The sequence below is a fragment of the Falco rusticolus genome, chromosome 5 (assembly GCF_015220075.1).
Source record: "Falco rusticolus isolate bFalRus1 chromosome 5, bFalRus1.pri, whole genome shotgun sequence".
Taxonomy (NCBI): domain Eukaryota; kingdom Metazoa; phylum Chordata; class Aves; order Falconiformes; family Falconidae; genus Falco; species Falco rusticolus.
Genome location: NC_051191.1, coordinates 2255851 through 2276056, shown reverse-complemented (window position 1 = coordinate 2276056; position 20206 = coordinate 2255851). Strand labels below are relative to the sequence as shown.

At 35.9% G+C, this 20206-nt stretch overlaps 1 protein-coding gene across 3 annotated transcripts in view; it reads right to left on the bottom strand.

Annotated features, from left to right (window-relative positions):
* TBC1D22A (TBC1 domain family member 22A) overlaps positions 1-20206 on the bottom strand; it is a 180182-nt gene that overhangs the window by 36831 nt on the left and 123145 nt on the right. The window contains exon 13 of one of the 3 annotated variants that reach the window (XM_037387555.1): positions 14071-15689. The exons of the other annotated variants lie outside the window; for them this stretch is intronic. Coding sequence (XP_037243452.1) covers positions 15657-15689 — 33 coding nt within the window. The 3' untranslated portion in view covers positions 14071-15656. Of the gene's footprint in view, positions 1-14070; positions 15690-20206 lie in introns of those variants that run through there. 3 annotated transcript variants of the gene reach the window in all.

Here is a 20206-nt window from a genome sequence, read left to right as displayed (position 1 = left end):
TCAGTGAACAGTCTGTACAAGAAAACATCAATGCGTTTTCCAGAAGCCCACTCTGAAGTATGTACTGTCACTGGTGAAAACTTTCTGGCATAGTAAGAACCAGCTTGGTTCACCATTACCTGGTGAATTATCATCTGTGTTTAGATCTGCTTCAAAGAACGGGTAACTGAAGAGCATGGCACCAGCCTGAGCATTTGCAATCAAACAGGAAAGCAGGGAAATAAAAAAAAAGCCACATTACTGCTATGGGATGGAGGCACATAAAGCTGGACTGAGACTGCTGAGCAAATAAAGTACAGAAATACTGCTGAGGGTAGATTAAGAAAGAGGAAGGCTATTTTTGCACATAAAGAAGGGGGAAAAATGAATAGACTGTAGGCAGGAAAATTTCATTTACAATAATAACCATTCATCATGATCTTTTATGTATTGGATTATTTTTTATTCTACCTGAATATAATAAAGGTTTACATTTCTTTAATTATGTGACATGAGCAAGAAAGAGGGAATTGAAAGGAACCTGGTTTGGTATTAATATACACTTTCTTCTCACTCTTCCAACATTATGTAAGTTCTTCAAAAGCACAGGGGAGAAGGGGCAGTATCACAGAAATCTGTCTGAAAGCAGCATTTTAACTATCCAAGTCAACTTGCAGTAGCTGTTCACAAAATTGTTTATTTTCCTTTCTCTTACATTGACTCAGAAAACAATATTACAAAGGCAGTCAAATTAGATCATCAGAGTATTCTTTTTTTTTTCTGATAATAACCTAAGATTCCGACTTTAAGCCTGAGAATTCATTCTAGTATCACATAATAAAGAAAACTCTTCTATAGCCAGAATGTCAAGATAAGTGGCTTAAAAAAATTTTTCAAAGCAAAAAAACCTCAGAACTGCAATACTGGAAACTAAAAATGTTTTTGAGGAGCTGCAGAAAAAGTATCTCAAAGTATTAAGAACCTGTACTTTTCCTTGAGATTCTTCTGTTCAATCTTTTTTTTTTTTTTCCAATACAATTTTCTTCAGCTCTTAAATGAAACCAAATAGGTTTAAATATGCAATTCATTAAAGAAAAAATGCATACCCCCCTATAGATTTAAAAAATCATCATGCTTCAGAGATAAGTCTAGGCTACAAAGTATTTCCAATGGATAGTTTTAGACAGTTTTAGAAATTGAGTAAAACAGCTAATGCATAATTGCCTTTTCTAACACCTGCTACCTATTATAGTTTTTCCATGTGTATCTTTTGAAGATACAAACAGTTTGATCTCTAAATGTACAGAAATGCAGACTACCGGCTAAAAGCTATTTAAAATCAAATCTAGACAATGACCTTGATTTAAATATTTTAGCAAAAGATCTCAAGACAGATGTACAACCTTCCAGAAGACTTATTCTGAACATATTACAGACGACTCAGAGCACATTATCTAAGACCCATCTGTCATTATCAATAAAAATCATTTAGGTTGTTAACATCACAAATATCGCATTGCCCTGCAAATGCTGGATCTCTTCTGCAGCTGAAATGAAAGACATTTTTTATACCACACTCCCCAAACTACTTGAATTAGAAATTGCTGAAAGAATGCAAATTTTGTTGTATGACTAGACTGATTATTGTCTAGTCAACAATTAGTCTAACCTGCCTCCCATACCCTGGATACATCAGCATTTAGGGAGTGTAATATCTCATGTTATATCATATTTGCTGGTAGAATACAAATCATGATTATTTTTTAAGTATTCGGAATGATTAAAGCTATGAAATTGTGCCAGGGTTAGGTATCAAACCACCACATTCCACAAGCAAATAGTGGCTGAGGCACAAGGACTTCCAACACGCTTTATGATTACAGATGAAGAAAGCAACTATAAGAAACTCTGGGTTTATGACATTACAAAGAGCAGATACTTTAGCTGTAAAGGGATTTAAGTAACTGTTCCAAAATTATCCAAGCAATCTATGGCAGAAAAAGAGAAAGAAGCCAGCACAGGACCATCATGGAAAGTGGAATGTGTTGGCTCATCCTTCAGAATCTGCAGTTTCTCTCAGCCAGAAGCCTTCACCTTCCTAGGGACAGACTCAACTCACTGTCAAAACTGAGACTCAGAGTTCCAGTCTGAGAAGAAGCACAGCACATGCACACCACGGAGAGGTCCATCAGGGTAACTATCCTGCCCCCAGGCCCATACAACAGCAGATGACTACGAGTATAAGACTGCAAGCATATAGCAGTACCTCCTCAGAACATTCTTTTAACTTTCAGTGCTCAGAGATGTCCTTACACAAGCTGTAGAATATATCCATTTAATACTTGTTAATGGATTTGTCTTTACTTATCTGCCCAAAGCTTTTTGCAACTGTAAGCTGTTTTGGTAATCACAAAGTTCTGTGGCAAAGAATTTCAAAATGCAAATGCTTGCTATATAGCATGTCTATTTTAAACCCAACACCTGCTAGTTTCATTCAAAGCTGTTATCACACTGAAAGACAGTATGAACAATCACTTCCTATTCACTTTCTTCAGTACATTAATCTTCCCTTCTCTTTTGTAGACTAGAATGTTTGTCTATTCCACCATTCCTCATCTACCGGTTCCCACCATCTTTGCTCAGTGTTCAGCCTTCTTAAGCATCCTTTCCTGCAATTATCTGATGTTGAAATACGGTCCGAGCTGCATAACAGTATATAAGACACAGAAAGAACATAACTCTCATAGCTACATAATGATCCTTTGTTCTCCTTTCCCAGTAATTCCCAGCCTTTGAGTTTTCTTTTTCTTTCGTGACTGCTACTGAGCTCATATTTTCTTCTTGTGCTTGAGTGTAGAAAGCTGACTTGAAGCCCATATTTACTGCCTGGTTGTTTATAGCAACATGAAGTCCTGCAACTCCTTGCTGTCAGCCTCTCACCTTCATTATTCTCAATAACATGGTGTTGTCAGCAAACCTGGCTGTCTCACTTACTCCTGTATCCCTTTTGCAATCGTTTCAGCAGAAAGAGCTAAAGCCTCGTCACAAATTGTATAAAAATTACATGTGATTTCCTTTAATTTTGAAACCTGTCTGCTTTTTCCTACCATCAGTTTTCCATCTTTCAGACAGTTTTATCCATACAAGGGCATTCCTTTATTTCCACATCCACGTTTTTTCCTTAATAGCCTTTAACGAAGAACCTTCTTTACTGTTTTCAGCAATCTCAGTAGGCTTCATCAACCCAATGCATATGTTCACTGGCTCTTAGAGCTCTGCAAGAGGTGATTTCTCACCATAAAAATCATGACAACACTTTATTAAGATGTTATATTTACTCATGGTGAAAGAATATTATGATTAAGTTTAGAGAACATGGTACCGAAGTCACCTAAATCTTGTTATTCTGAAAGATACTGGAATACTTTGAGGATTGCAACTATGTTCTTTGTACACTGCAGCCTACTAACACGCGCAGGGTCATAACCTTCTCCTGACTTTCACTCTTAGAGCCAGTTATATAATGAAATTCTGATTATTCTGTGGTGCTAAAAAAATCAGATTTTCATCATGATAAACGTTAAAAAGTATTTTACAGTTATACATAAATATACCTACTAAAAGCATTTACGTTTATTGAGTTTGCACATTTCGGATTGTCTTCTACCATTATTTTTATTTCACCATGACTATTTCCAAGGGGATGATCCTAAACCCAGTAGCTGACCAGCAGCACTTGTCTAAACTGAATCTTACCTGAAAATAAATATAGCAACGAAGCTGGATAATTTATGCTTAAAAAAAAATCCAAACCAAAAAACAACCTTTCTTATAGGTAAGGCCTATAAGTAGCTGTTTCTAATGCAAACATCCAACAATTAACACAAAAAAATATGGGTTGGTTTGATCTTTGCATTAAAACTGATACAAACACATTTGACAGCACTTTAAAATTTGTGATGGAAACTAACATTTTCAGGTCATAACAGCAAGCTAGAAGTATCTGGCACTTCCAGTACACCATGCAAAACTTATCATCTCAACCCTCAGTGCTCACTGTAAGTCCCTTGTAGAAGAGCTGTTTAAAACAATCCCACAACTTTACAAGAACTGTGTTTACATTTCCTATTTTTGTTAGGAATGTTCAAAAAAGTTATTTATCTTACATTGTTCTATTAGATTTGACAGTTTCATGCTGAAAACTAGGCAAAGATCAGTTTTCGTAATAATTTAGTAGTTGGCCTCTCTGTTCTAGTCAACAACTTGGCAACAGTTCCCAAAAGATGACTTGTGGCTGGGATTTTGCAGCAGAGGTTTATATCACAAGGAATACAGACCATTCCTGGCATTTTTTTGGATCAATGTCTTCTTGCCCTGTTAGAATGCTTCATATGGCTTGCAAAATTTATAGCAAGACAATTAATCAATATAAAATATAAATGAATGCTATTGATAATTACTATTTACTTGATTTATCCAGTCTCCTATTAATCATTTACTTTTAAAAAGCATATCTCATATAACTTTCTACATTAGCTTGTATTTTGCAAACAGAATTTCAATTACTGACTTCTTCACTTGCTGATACGTTCAACTTATATAGAATAAAAAATAACTAACTTCAAGTGTGTATTTTACTTTTTTTATCCTAGCTTTTCCAGAATACACTGGTGGAAAAAAAAAATAACAATGTTTTTCATTAAGTTCATTCAACGAATTAATCATTAAGTTTTTTAAAAAGTTCATTGTGACTAGGATGTCAAGTGTAATTCACTCAATGAGATACTTTAACATCCAATACTGAAATGTGTTTTTCTTTTATAATTATTTTTCTTCTGATGGGTGGTGGTTTATTACCTTCATATACAGGAATGTTGCTAGATCTCACTAAAGGAATGGGGCTTCTTATGCAACTCCCTTATAGTCCTTTCTGGCTGAACTGGGCATTTACAAAAGAAAGTGGAGTAAGGCAGTTTTCTTGGAGAATGGCTTCGATACAAATGCAAGGTGACACTGAACTCTACCCAGGGAGAACAACTAAATTTTGCAACACTTATTCCCACCATTACTTTGAAAAGAATTTAGTTATACAGGGCAGAATTAAGCATCGTGAAACCATCAGAAAGCTTATTGATTTGTTTTTGTTATTTCCCATGTTAATAAGCCTCTTCTCAGCACTGAAGAGTGACCATTAGTTGCTCCTTGTACTTACTGGAGAAAATGTTGCGTAATCTGCTGCTTTGGATTTCTACAAAGCAGAAGATAAAAAACTTCTATTTCACATACTAGTTATGGCTACACAGAACAGGGCAAGAACAGGGACTTGGCAATGTGAGCATGAATTCTACCAATGCTAATGATTCACTGCAATTTGTAGCTAACAAAAACCAACAGAATGGTGAGGGGTGAGATATAAAACCTGAATCTAATATGTTTGTGGCTCCTCTAGTAGAAAAAAAATAAACCCAAAAATTTTCTACAAGTTTTTCTTCCTTGTAAGTATTTGAGATCAAAACCTCCTAACTTGTTTGGTGATGAGAACAGCAGAACCAGTAGCAAGAACTAACAGAACTACTAAAGGCTGGTTTCAGTGTGCTAACAAATAACAGCCACATACCATTATAAGTCCTCATAAATAACAGGGGATAATTTACACTACTGAAGTTTTAGGAAGTAGTTGATTACTTAGAGCTATATTTTCTTTCGTTCACCATAGTTAATGTATTAAAGAACTAAGTATTTTGGTTAGAGCCATTAATATGGCTCCTAATCATCTTACCAAGCCATGAAGCAGTGTAATGACTTAGAGAATCTCTAATTAACAGTGAACATCACTATGTCCTTCCTGTAACAGCATGAAACACAAGCATACAATGTATTTTGTTTCTTGTATGAATATAAAACCGAAGCATACACTTCCCTGCGCCCCTTAGTCCTGAGTATTTTCCTCAGAAAAAGGCTTAGGCATAGGCAGTCAGATCACACAAGCTGTAAGAGGATATGAGAAGATGACACTATCAAGTCTTTTCAAAAACATCCGCACGCTTGAAAAGTCTAACCCTCTAGCTATTTCCCAGAAAATTCATTTTGCATCTTTAATTTACTCAGATGTCCCCCACTTTAACTTAAAATCCCTCTTGCATGACAGAAGTTATGGAAGTACTGACTGAGTTGTTACGGAAAGGCTGAGGAGCAGTAAGACGAGGATAAAACCAGAAGTGACAGACCAGTTCCTGCCCCCAGCACAGGTAAGTTGCACAAAACACTTTCTAAAAACTGAAGGCTATTTCTTTTTTTATAGGTTACATGGCAGATTGGAGTGAAAACCTTCAGACAAAATATTTTCAAAAGGCATGCACATTTGGGATACAAAAAAAAATAAATTATCTCATCTTTGTTTCATCTACATTCAATGACAGAACATTTATTGCAATGACTTGTTTTAAACTAGGCTTAAAGTTGGGCTTCAGTTATTCAGACACGATTGTCCAGCTGGAAATAAGTTTGTTTTGAAGTTTCCTTCTAATTAAGACCCTATTTATTCTATCTGAAATCACTGATTTAACTTGAACTTAAACTTTTTAATGCCTCCTCAGCTAGTGACTTGACACCACTTAGTTGGCAAAAAATGTGGTGGAAAAAAGCAAAGCTGTGTAATACCAGAATCCAAACTGCTTTTATTCACCAAATTCTGCTTAAAGATATGGTTTACCTTACCAAGCACAAACTGAATTCAGATCATTAGTAAAAATAGGCTGCAACTAATCTAGTTCTGAAGAATATTGCTGTAAGGCAAAACATTTTTACTTAAACATTAACCTGCTTTAAGCAGACTACTGATTCGAAATAAGGACGTGCACCATTGATTAAAAAGGAATATGGCAACTTTTCCAACTGTGAGCAGAACTTCAGCAGATCATGTGAATCAAAACCAGATCACACTTCCTCAATAACCTGCTTTTAAAAGGCAAATGAGCACAAATAAGCAGTATGAATAATATTTACTAAACTAATTCCCTATTTCACCTTTTGAATTTCTAAACTATTTACCTCATGTATCATTGTAATTATTTTTACAGTTCATTCCCCGAGAACCTTGATGCCGGGAAATTAATTAATGGACACAATAGAAGAACTGTCAGCATTGTTTAAATACAATTTCAGCACTAGCCTCATTTACATGCATCCCTTTATTCTAAACAATGGGACTGATTATTTTTTTTTGTATGAAATAGTTCATTAAGAAGAGCACAATGATATCCTTTTCTGCAGATATTCATCAGCTATCACATTTTGCTGAAATACATAACCCACGCTCAAGGCAACCACTAGAGCCTTTAGCCCCCGGATTTCAAAGATACTGAAATAGTTGCATAAAAGTTGTATAATTGACTAATTTGATTTAGCTTTATCGTATTATTAGCTTTAATAAAATTAATTACTCAAAGCAGACCTATAAAAAGTAAAAAGTTTTAGCTTAACACTTCACAATTGAAAAAAAAAAAGTTGAATAAATGTACCAATACCTATCACGCATACTGAAAGACAAAAATATCTAAACAGTATTAAAAAACAAGTTACTTGCTGCGAAGCTGCAATAAGCAACAAGAACACGCTTACTGACACACTGCCAACATGTAATTCAAAGACGTCCTGTTAGTATGTTTTAGGACACGTATGTCACTTCCAGATATGGAGGCTTACATGTGTGCTTTTCTGGACAAAAGTTGGTATTTTGATTGCAATGAATGCTTAAACAAAATATTATTGGTCATCTGAGTAAAGAGTATTAAGTAATCCAACAAAGATATTACTGAATTCTTGTCCAGTGAACAGAAACCCCACAATCCTCAAACTCCTACATCTGTAAATTGACAGATGATTACATCAATGTAGTACGTAAACATTTTGTGAAAATGTCTTATTAGATTCTGAGCATAAACCCAACATTTATGCAGGTATTTCTTAAAGTACACAATGTTTTGCTTTTATTTTTAGTAATAACAACTAGATAGTCAAGCAAACTATTCCCTGACTTCTTCCTTCTTTCAAGGAAGACACCATAGAAACTGAGAACGAACAAATATGCGTATCCCATTCAGTCACTTTTTTTTAATAGATTGTCTTGTTGACTAAGAAGGTAAGTGGATAGGACAGTGAGAACAGAAATACCAAAAAGGTATTTAGTACTAAGCATGAGCTATTGCCTTCCTTTCCTGTTTTCCAAGCTAATCTTTCCAAGCTTAGTCGTGACAGTCAAGACCACCACTCAAGTTTCTAGCACAACCGTTATAAAGATACTCAAGACAGACCACTAGCTTTTTTCATCCCCTTCTCTCATCACTAAACCACGTTACATTCTTCAAACTAGCAACAAAATCCTTATATTCTGATCACCGGTATTCTTCCAGAGATTAGAAAATCGTTGGAACAAGTATTTTCCTCCACTTACTAGCCAGCAAAAATATTACCTCTTATTCATGAAAATACTGCTTCCTTGCAGACCAACACTATCTGAATCAGTCTCTATCTAGGGATGGCAACTTGGCTTTACGTACAGTCTTGTCTCACGATGATGATCTGAATGCACCGAGCTTTTTGTGACCATATGACTGCTTAACAACATTCCTTGGCCTGCATGCTTTCATTTAGCTTCCATTAAAACTAACACACTAATAATGTCACAGAAGCTAAAGTAGGCAGCTGCTGTATGCAGCAGCATCTTCACTGATTAAACAGAAGAAAAAGCACATAATCTGAAAAGATTATTCAGCTGCTTTTCAGCTATGTCCAGCACACAGGCTCTATAGTCATGATTCTGCAAAACTGCAGGTTTATAAAAGGGCTGATGTCAAAAGCAACTGAAAAGCCAACACCATTACTCATTCCAAGTATCTTAAAATTGCTAGTCATTCAATATCACAGCTGGAAATGTTAATAATGCATGTATTTTAATTAAATTCATTAGATGCCTGACAGCTATCAATACGAGCTTCATCTTGTCCGGGTGAATAAAATAAGCTGCTTCTTACCTAAACAGTTAATCCAAAAGACTCACCAAACTAATCCAAAATATACTCTTCAGCCTACTTCTATTCCCATCCAACAGCTGGTTAGTACAGAAACAGAGTAACAGTGATGATCAGGTGCAGCTTTGCTGAACTCTGATCGGAATGAGAAACTACATCCCCTACATATAATTGACCTCATTAGCTTTAGCAAAAAAATCTTCCTGTGAAGAACACTATTGTTCTGAAGATGCTAACATCTAAATGGATGCCACAGCTTGCTCAGCACTTAAGTATCTCTCAGAACATTGAATCAAGGGAAGATCTTTATTTTGAATCTTATAAAAATGTTTAAAAATCAAAACCTGGTGGACAGCAGAACAATCAAGTTAAAGTCCACACTAATAAACAGTCTTCACACCAGATCACTGATTTGAGGGCAGCTGCATGAAACAAAAGACTTATCTGGGAATGGCAACACCTGTAGAGTTGTCACAATCTGCTTTACCAGGGTTCTCTGGAGGTCAGCTCTGATGCTACTACTCTTTACTCTGAGAACCGAAAGATCTGTCTTGACCCTGAAGGACCCTGAGCAATTACAAGACAGTAATACCGTTTGTACTTTTCTCCAGCTCAGATGTATCATACACTAACCATCAATACTTTCCTAAGTGCGTACAACTTTATTAATTCTAATATTACGAGTAACATGGGGGTTTTTTTCTGGACAACGTTACTCCATCACAGATACAGTACAGCTGAGTAGCTTGAAAAGCCCTTACAACAGCTTCTTCCATACCGACAGCCTGAGATGACCAGTACAGCTTCATGTTTTTCCCATCTGATATGACATCATCAGTGTGAAGTTTAAGTTATTAAAATCTCTTATTGCTGTTAATACACATGGCTTGCTTTTTTCCTTCCACCAGCTTTTCTGAGCATCTCTCCACTAATCCATGTTGACATTTAAAGGGCCAAGTCTTCAGTACCAGTCTCTTGAGAAGCCTCCAACAGATGACAAAGCAAGCAAGAGTGCCCTAAATCAGCACCTCCACAGCCTTAGGCAGCTAAAAGCCAGAGGACAGCTTTGATACAAATAAAAGCTTGCTCGGTGAATTTTTTTTGGCTGAATACAGAATCTTCAGCTGAAGTTCACAGTTAACATCTAGTATAGTACTTCTGCAAATTCCTTAATCAAGGACTATTGACCAAATAATTTAAAACCCCAGCACTGGTCCTACTAAAACAACCCAGGGGCTGCATACTGCATTCGATTCCTAAACATCATTCCACATTTTCAGAAGCGTTTTACAAATTACTTTATTCAAGCCTTCAAAAGAGTGCCGACTGAGGTTATAAATTACTTTTACTGGATTTGTTTTTTGCTATTATAAAAGAAAAAAATATACTTCTATATAACTTTCTTCAAATCTCTTTTATTAACTTGTAACAAGCAACAATAAGACAATCAAAAAAATCATGCTGCCAGGCTTCAGGATTAATTTTATCAACAAAATGAATGTGAAAGGAACAAATATTTGGCAAAATAACAATTCAGCCACTAGAAAATTACAACAGAAATCAAACAAAATATCATCTACCCATGTTGTGAACTAAAATAATAGATTTATCTATTAATAGATGTATCATCAAAATATAAATTTTTATTGCATCTTTCCTTCAACTTTATAATACTTTTCAAGTGAATTGAATAGATTTTCCCCATTGTTTTCCTTATAGCATTGAAGATTGAAGATTCTGAACTTTTAGGCTTTAAAATCTGAATACAATATACCCTGAAATGTTGGAAAGAAGGATGTCAAGCTGTGTTTTTCAAATATACATTCAAGTCAATGCCAATGTTTTTAATATCTCAGATATTATTTAAGTTGCAAATACAGGTTCATTTGGCACACAGCTGCAATGTTTTTGACACAGCTTACCCGTCACCACCAGTCACTTTATATACATTAGTATTCCTCAGTTCCTGAACACTCCAATATCAAAATGGCAAAGGATGTAGAAAAAGCAAATAAAAAATAAAAGATTTATTGCAATTAGTTTTTCTACAACCTTAAAAAAAAATGTATGTAGAGATTTTATGATGGCCAATACTGATCATCTAACACCATTTTTGAAAACTCTTTCCTGTACCCATTATTTTTTAGTGTAGTTTTAAAAAATTACCAGTATAAAATGGAATGGCTGTGTGGAAAGCTGAAGCTCAACATGTACTGACAATGCCTGTAGCTCATTCCATCCAAAACGGAGGCAGTACCGTGCTATTAGTTGGAAGAAACATGCTCTAACCAACCAATGTGCATTGCAAAATGAGCTGTAAAACAAAGAAATCAGCTCATGTGAAGTTCTACTGAAGATATACACACTGAAGAGACTCCCAGAGCCACGGCAGAAACTGCTTATCCAGGTACAGGAATAGAAATAGTGGTGTCAAACAATTAAGTGATTCAATAAGTTTTAAAATTCTCAGGACCAGTGATGAGCTACTGAAGATGGATCCTGGATGCCTTTTAAGAATCTGCATTCGCCACATAACTTTCAGACAGCAAGGATGGCTGTGAAAAGCCTCTGCATCCCTGGGGTCTTAAAACTATAAAACTAATTAATACTCATTTCTGAAAAATGACAAGGTGCTGCTACTATAGTAACAGGCAGGAAGCAAAGGTTGTCATGCACTGTGCACCGAGAGCCTACAGGAATCCCAGCTGCACAGTTCTGTTTCCATAAAGGGTACAGGACCAGAGACAAAGAGAATTAGAAAAAAAAAAAAAAAAACAGAAACAGAAAACAAAAACCAACCTCAAGCCAACAAAACCTAACCCAAACAAACAATAAAACCCCCAAACCCACCAAAACAAAACAAGTCATAACCCAGTTAAAATAAAAGATATGAAGAACGTGTGTGTAATAAAATGGGACTCAATACCACAGGGGAAGGGAATCTACAAGTCAGAAACTCAGAAAACCAAACACCTCTTTACCACATCCCTAATTTACATAGCAGGTATTCCAAGATCATATCAATAAACACACTTAAAAAAAAATACTGCAGTCATACAAATATCTAGTCTGCACTGAAGTATTTAACTTCAAAAATACAAAATGTATTTTAAAATCTCAACAAAATTAAGGTTTTTAATTATGAAAATGTCTTATTAAAAAGCAAGTATTGGATTATCTCAAAATAAAACAACAGCACATCACCCCCATAAAAGCAACTTTTCCTGAAATATTAAAATGAAGTGAAAACACAGCTAAGAGACAACTTCTTCTATCTGCAATATAAACCTTAAAAAAGTATCATTAATGAAAGTTGTTTATGCCTTTCAGAAAGGACAGATTGATTTGTTTTCCCACAGGTTTGATAAATTACCACAAAGAAAGAAAGAATCTAGTTAGAAAGAAGAAAAACCTGTTTATTAACAAACAGGAAGACTATTAGAACTTAAAGCCTCAATCATGAAAATGCTACTGTTAATTTCGTGGAAAGGTATTTCAGCACAATGTATAATAATGTTTTTCAGCTACATGAGAATTTATCAAAAGATAATTAGAAGATATAGTTTTTGTTGAGATGATTTGTATTTAATAATTATTACAAATCTTTCAAAAAATCTGTTCTCCATTTATGGGAAGAAAAAAAATGGTAGGTTGTTGATGTTACCTGGAAATTATCAACCATAACTTTTTGCAAAAGAGAAGAAAAAAGAATTGACAGTATTTAAACAAAAAAAAAGCAAGAAAGCACAGCCATTTCAACTGTTATCTCTATTGCTCTATCTACTAGACCATGTTTCCCCTCCAAAATAAACTATTTATTTCCACCTAGAATGCAAAAAAGCTGTTGTATAGCTTTTTATATCTATTTAGGTTATTCAAAGTATTATTACTATTTCCAAAGCCACTACATAAAACTTTCATTTTCAATACTATTTATTGTGTTTCATAAAAGTTCCATTAGAAACAAATTCAGAGCAAATATAAGATGGAGGCATCATTTCCATTTATTACTTTTCATAATACCTTTTTCGTTCAGAGGTATCAACACAATCTACGGAATTATTGCTATTGTTCTCAAAGACAGATAAAGGACAAAAGAATCACAGCAGCACCTAATTGTTGTCACCTATCAAAAACAATGGAAAAATATATTAAAAGTTACGCTATACAGTGTACAGTAATCATATGGATATTCATGATGATCCAATTTAAGACTATGGTGAAAGATTGTCAGTTTAATACGTTTTCAGTTTGTGTGGGTTATACTCCTTTTAAAAAACAGACACCACAAGGTCAGGATGATGCCTCCAGAGGAAAATTGAGATCCCTAAAGAGTTTCCTTTCAGAACAACAGAGGACCCCCAGGAAGGAAAGTTCCAGTGACCACAGTGAAGACCACAAGAAAAACTAGATCAAAGAACTGGGGACCTGCACCAATCAGTGCCAGAAAGACTGATGAGAGGATCAGGAAGCAAACACTGAGAGGATCAGGAAGCAAACATGTAGAGTGGCCAGAAAGGGCTCCGAGGAGCTTCCTAGGATTCAGAAAGTCATTCCGGGCACAGTTACTGCAGTGCTTTGGTTTGGATTGCAAGCATTCTTTTGAAATCCATTCTCACACACATTCAATATAAGAACAACACTGATGTGCTGGAGTATGTCCAGCGAAGGACAATGAAGCTGGTAACGGGTCTAAAGAACAAGTCTTATGATGACTGGCTGAGGGAACCGGGGTTACTTAACCTGGAGGAAAGGAGGCTCAGGGGATAGAAGTATGTAAATGATCACACTCTACAACTCCCTGACAGGGGCTGTAGGAAGGTGGGTGTTGGTCTCTTCTCCCAGATAACAAGCAACAGGACAAGAGGAAATGGCCTCAAGTTGCACCTGGGGAGGTTTAGACTGGACATCAGGAAAATTTTCTTTACCAAAAGGGTGGTAAAGAACTGAACAGGCTGCCCAGGGAAGTGGTTGAGTCACCACCCCTGGAGTTATAAAAAAAGACGTGGATATGTGGCACTTAGGGACATGGTTTAGTGGTGGACTTGGTGGTGTTAGGTTAACAGTTTGGACTCCATGGTCTTAAAGGTCTTTTCCAACGTAAACAATTCTGTGATTCATGTACCGAACCATGGCTTGCATTGTAGATTTTCCACAGATCCACTCCTACGCACTGCACTATTTCCCAATGCAGACACTCAAAAGTTATAAATGAAGCCTGGAAGCAAACCTGCCTTACAAAGATGCACTGCATAGCTGTAGCATTGCATACAAACTCTTTATTTCTGCTCTCTCATAAACAGAAAGGATTCTGTGACGAGTAAAGAAACTAATTATTATAACTTCTACTTAGCAAAAAACAGCATTAAAACAATTCAAAAAGCCTTTTTGGAATGTTTTCAAGCTAAAGAGGAGAAGCTGTGTTAACCCACCTCCAAGCTCAGGTGGACCTGAGCGTTTAGGGAGTACCCAGTGTCCTGCCAGAGGTAGTACAGGTATTTAAGAACAATCATCTAGCACAGGAAAGACTTCCTGCAGAGTTTTTGTATCTTCTATTTCCATCATCGCTTACAAGCATAACAGAAAAAAGTGAGACTGCGAATTTGACGTAATGTTTTCCCATATATCCCCTCTATGCATGAAAAGACAATCAGACACAAAGTATTTTAGTTTCAAAAACGTTCAGCCAAACTAAACCACAGAAGTCTGAGACTATCTCAGCCATCTGCTTCATTTATATGCAAAGAATGTTCAATATTCCGTAATAAATTCATTGCCTTCAATCTGTCTCCTGTCACAAGAAAAACGAGAATGTTGCAGTGCAAACGATGGAAAACTGTGAATTTCCATTATTTCCTGAAGTGGCCAAGCACCTTTTGACTCCAGACTAAAACAGAGAATCATACTCAATTTTCTTTATTCTGGTATTCAGAACTAGAGAAATAATACAGCCACAGCTCAAATTACCACTTAAAAATGAAGATTTCTCAGAACTTGGTTAACACGCATCATACAACTCTTAGCACGCTGAAGTCAAATGGACACCACCATCTTCCCTACAGAAAAGGAAAGCACAGCTAACTCCATAATTAACAACACATGCTCTCTTTCATTATTTGTTCTCTATAAGAAAGCACGGACATGCACAATTGCTAGTCCAACCTCCAGCAGTAATGGTATTCATCAGTAATCTTCTTGTGAGCATTTACAATAGCCCAACTACTTGACTTCAATCAGCTGTAAAGCTCTTTTATTCTGTTATCACATCAGTGTGAGGGAATGAAAGCCAAGGATTGAATGCCCTCCTAAAGGAGCCCAGTCATGCTGTCAGAATAGCAATGAGCTTCATCCGACACTGCTCAGTGCATTCTTTCACACTCCCTCACTCTTGCAGAGGAATGCATGCATGACAAAAATATCTGTTGAGTGTGAACACTAAGAAACATATCTACAGAATAATATACTTGATAGAGCATATTACAGTTTAACAGAAAGAGCTGGAAGTTGATACGAAAGATGCAATTAGTAGACTTAACTGGCAGCAGTTGTGTTCCATTCGTCAGAAGAAAGCGATGGGTGGAATAATTATTCTACAAGTGAGACAGATATTCAATACAGAATGTTTCATCTATTCATAGTCAATTCTCCTTAAGCTCTTTTGATTTTTGCTGATACAAGGACCTAAAATGAGCAAGAACAAATTTACGCTTAAGAAAGAGAAGAAAACAGGAGATCTAGACAAAAAAAAAATGGATGATTGTCGATACTCTAAGTAAAATCTTTAGGTAAGCTCAGCCTGTCTCCTCCCTGTACTGCTTACTGTTGTGCACATTGCTTTATCCAAAACAAGGTGTTTAGCCTGATACGAAATCTCTACCAGTTTGCCCCCAGAACTAGACTACCATATTAACAAAGTTATTAGACAAGCCAGGCAGGACATTGAATTGTCATTCATAATTTCATATTGCTTTTAGGACTGACTCATGATCTTTTTTTTTTTTTTGCTTTTATTTTTGTATTTTCACCTACACGAACACTCCACCATGAAAGTAAGCTATGCTTTAGCAGGAAGAACAAACAAAAGTGCATCTTTCCCGCTCAAGTATATTTGTGGATTTTCAGTAATGAATACATTATAAAATGCTTTAAAAAAAAATAATTTCAACAGTGAGTTATGATGAACTCCACTTTCTGACCAGCTATAAAAGAGCGTTTTTCCTCTGGAAAGGTTATTTCTACTAAGTATTTTTAAAAAGACTTCAATCAAAACTTATTTTTGTAATGATACTGAAAAATATACACAATCTTGTGAATATAAGGTAGAGCGGCTGAAAGAAGGAGACATCAGAAACTTGGCAAACAAAATGCAGCAACTATACTAGGAAAACTCATTCTTTTTTAAGGCATTCTCTTCTAAATCAACACTAGACTGCAAGTCCTTTCATTCTGTAAATTTTATACTCCCTAATCTCAAAACCAAAGTGTTTATGCTTCTATTTCCTTACATTCACTAAAATACTCTGATTTTCCCCCCTCGGTTACAATTTTTAGATTAAATAAAAATAATCTTCCTTCTGTGTGAGCTTATTTAAATTCCTGTGCTGTTGTGCTAAGGATGAAGAAAAAGGATGGTGCTATAGACTGTGAAATGCCTTTGTGTTATTTGGCCAGAAGCAGATTATTTCCATAGTGCACTATACAGTCCATTTTAGAGCAAACAGGAATACAGTGACATCTCTCTACTGTGAAGTATCTGTCAGCACCAGCTCCTGCTTGGAGAAGCAGAGGAAAACTTCTGTGCCCTTCTCAGGAATAAGGCATTGATGTGGCAAGTGAACGGGGCTTCCGAACACTGTTTTGAGAACATGAACTGACATCTCAGCATACTGGAGAACATTAAAACTTAATGAATAACTACAATGATCCAGTGATACAAACAGCAACTTTTCCAGTAGGAATGTTTTATATATTCTCTCTCGCACCTCTCAATCATGCTTGTAAAAGATCAAGTCAGGATGGAGCTCTCCAAAACACCTTTCCCAGTGAAAATATACAGCTAAAATTGCATCTGCAGTGCTGCTAGACTTTAGAACACAGCATTCTGGTAAAACCCTTTCCCAGTAATATAAGGAAGAGAAGGCATCAACAGAAATCAGTTAGAGGTGCGTTTTTTTAACTCTAGGTGAGCAACAAAAACTTGCCATAACTTGGTGAGCCCTGAATTGGTCAGGCAGTTGGACTAGATGATTTTTGTTGGTCCCCTGCAACTGAAATACTCAATTCTATTCTATTATACTAATTATATCCTGACAAATAGTTATTAGCACATGCAGGCAGTAAAACATGTGGAAAGGGGCCAGAAATGATTGCTTCTAACAAGGCCAGTAAGCCACCCCCTGCCTCCTCTCACAACTGTGTGACACAGAACTGCCCAGTCCTGCCCAGCTCCTTATGCCTTGCTTAAACTTATTTATGTCTAATGAACAATAAAGCTAAGTTAGAACAGGACCCTCCTCACAGCCATGGGCAGAAAGAAAGAAACGAAAGGCAGCCAAGATACTGCAAGTCCAACCCCCCCCCCGACAGGAGAATAAGGATGTGCTCATAGCTCACACCTGGTTTCAGTAAATAACATTATCCAAAAGAACTAGGCAGTGCCAAAGGTAGATTGCAAGACGACGCATGCTTGATGAGCTAAAGACCTCTCAAGGTTGTTAACGCACTGGTTTAACACAAGTTTAACGAACTTCAGGGCATCAGTTTCAGAATTAAGCGTGGTATTAAGCCTGTAGCTTTAGTACAGGTATGCATACTTGCACATGTGCTCATCTTCATACTTGCAAAGAACTCTTTAGAAATATGAAGAGTTCTCTGGATCAGGATTTATTTTTAATCCTAAAACCAATGAAGCAGAATAAGGGGGAAATGGAAAAAAAAATAAATCAGAACTACTGCACTGGTGAGGAAAACTTTCAGTGAAGATTTAACTCCACAAAGTCTACTTTTATAGCAGAATTTTTGGAAGTGACACTAGAAAAAAGAATAGCAAGGAGTTGATTAATCTGAAAAAAGCTAAGATGATAAAATACATAAGGCAGCTTAAATCGTACAAATATAAATTCAAACACATCTAAAAGAAAAGAGATATCCATTACATTTTAATACTGAAGTAACTTAAATTCCTCACTAAAAAATTCCTTTGCAGGGTCTAAAATTTACTACAGTAAAAGCACCTGTAACATGACTCTGACTTTGCATAATTTTCTGTTAATGCCTTAGACTAAGCAATATGATGGAAAACCTAATAATGCATTATTCAGTTATTACATAACAGAACAAAACGGAAAAAAATTTCTACATTATTTTAAATTACTCAAAAAGATAACAGAATTTCCTTAATTTCCCTTGATTTGACAATCAGTTCTTTAAGGGATCAAAGCATGTTAACACAACTATTTTATTTAGAAGTATTAAATAGAAGACAACTCATTCCTCCTCCACTTCGTCCTCCCCACTACCTCTCTGCTTCCCTGCTGAAGGAATAACATTAGTTTTTGCTAATGCTTTTAAGCAATATGTCTTGTCCATATTGTAAATCTAACATGTTTAAAATTAAATATTTATTTCCAAATACATGTCCCTCCTAGCATGTAAACCCACATAGGACTGATATTGATGTTTTGTGAAGGATAAAATGTCTTTGATATCTACCTTGCAAGAATATGGAACTAAATAAAATATAAACAATGAGCAACTGGATTACCAGAAACATTGGAGGCCAAATCTGATGTTTGTCTGAGACCAGGAGAAGGAAGCAGTGAAGACGGAAGCAGATGAACAAAAAGCGGTCCTTGTCTCTGTAAGCAATACTAACACCTGAAAAAAACTACCTTGTACTTTGAGAAAGAGTTTATTCACACAAAAAGGTCTACCTATCATTAACGCATTTAACAACACAGTTTTGAGGAATAGTTGTTTACCTAATTAAAGGATTTCTTGGCTTAACTGGAAAACAAAGATGTAATTTACCTGTAATACAAATCAGATTTTATGTAAAATATTTGTATTGATCTCTTTCTTAACACTTCGGTTTGCTAATTTATTTGTCAGGAAATCAAGCAACCTGCTGAACCAGACTGAATGAAGACACCAGCTCTCCTCATTTAACTGGAGACCAAATGAGGAAGTTAACATTCCCTAGTGGGTGATGTTGCCAAGTGGTCAAATAAAATTTATGAGGAAGGAACAGCAGAAAAAAAATATTTACAAAACCCCCAAAGGATGGAACATTTCAGAATATTGTTTTTAAAAGCAATCCAAGATTTATGTGGAAAATGCAGGTATCAATATCTAACAAATCAACATTTTACATCTTTCTATTTAAATAAGTAAATTAGCAGAAAGCCTTCATTATTAATATTGTAAGTTAGTAAATACTGTTAAGGGAAAAATGCTGCCTAATTCTGCGTGTCCACTTGACATTTCTTGGTATGATTTTAGACCCTAAATGCAACATGAACCATTTCAACCATGATGTTGGCATGAAAAACACAGTGCTTTGCAGAAGAAAGACGTCCTTTATCACATGGAGTTTGTACAATGTTAGAAGTAACTTACTTTTCAACTTTTCTATGGTCTCTAGAGTTATCCTTCTGCTCTTTAGGACAACCTATGGAACTCCTATATGGTACATCTGAGAAAGTTTACAAGTGTCCAGTTAGTTTGGGAGAACTTAGGTAAACGTATTTTATTATGTGGAAAGTGGCCAAAAGTTGCCACATAGCTTTAGTGTCCCAGCATGGCTACTCTGAAAGAACCTCTAGCTTGAATATCTTATCTTTGACAGGTGTTAGGTAGCATCTTCCCATCCTCCAGCATCTTGGCACAGAGATTTCTCAAGCCAGATGTTGGAATCAGTTTCAATACCTAACGATGGATTTTTCTGTCACAAAGCTGCTCAGTCACTTCTTGAATTGCTATAGAATTCAGGACGCACAGAGCCTTGTGGTAAAGTGTTCCACAATTAAACTGCATGCTCTGTAGAGAAGTATCCTCTTAGGTTTGAACCCGACACCTGTTCTTAAATGTAATTAAATTTTTCCCTATGCCATGCATATTTTGAACACCTGTACTATGTTCCCCTCTCAGTATTTTTTTCCCCAGGCTAAGGATTCATCAAAAGAAGCAAGTCTTCATTT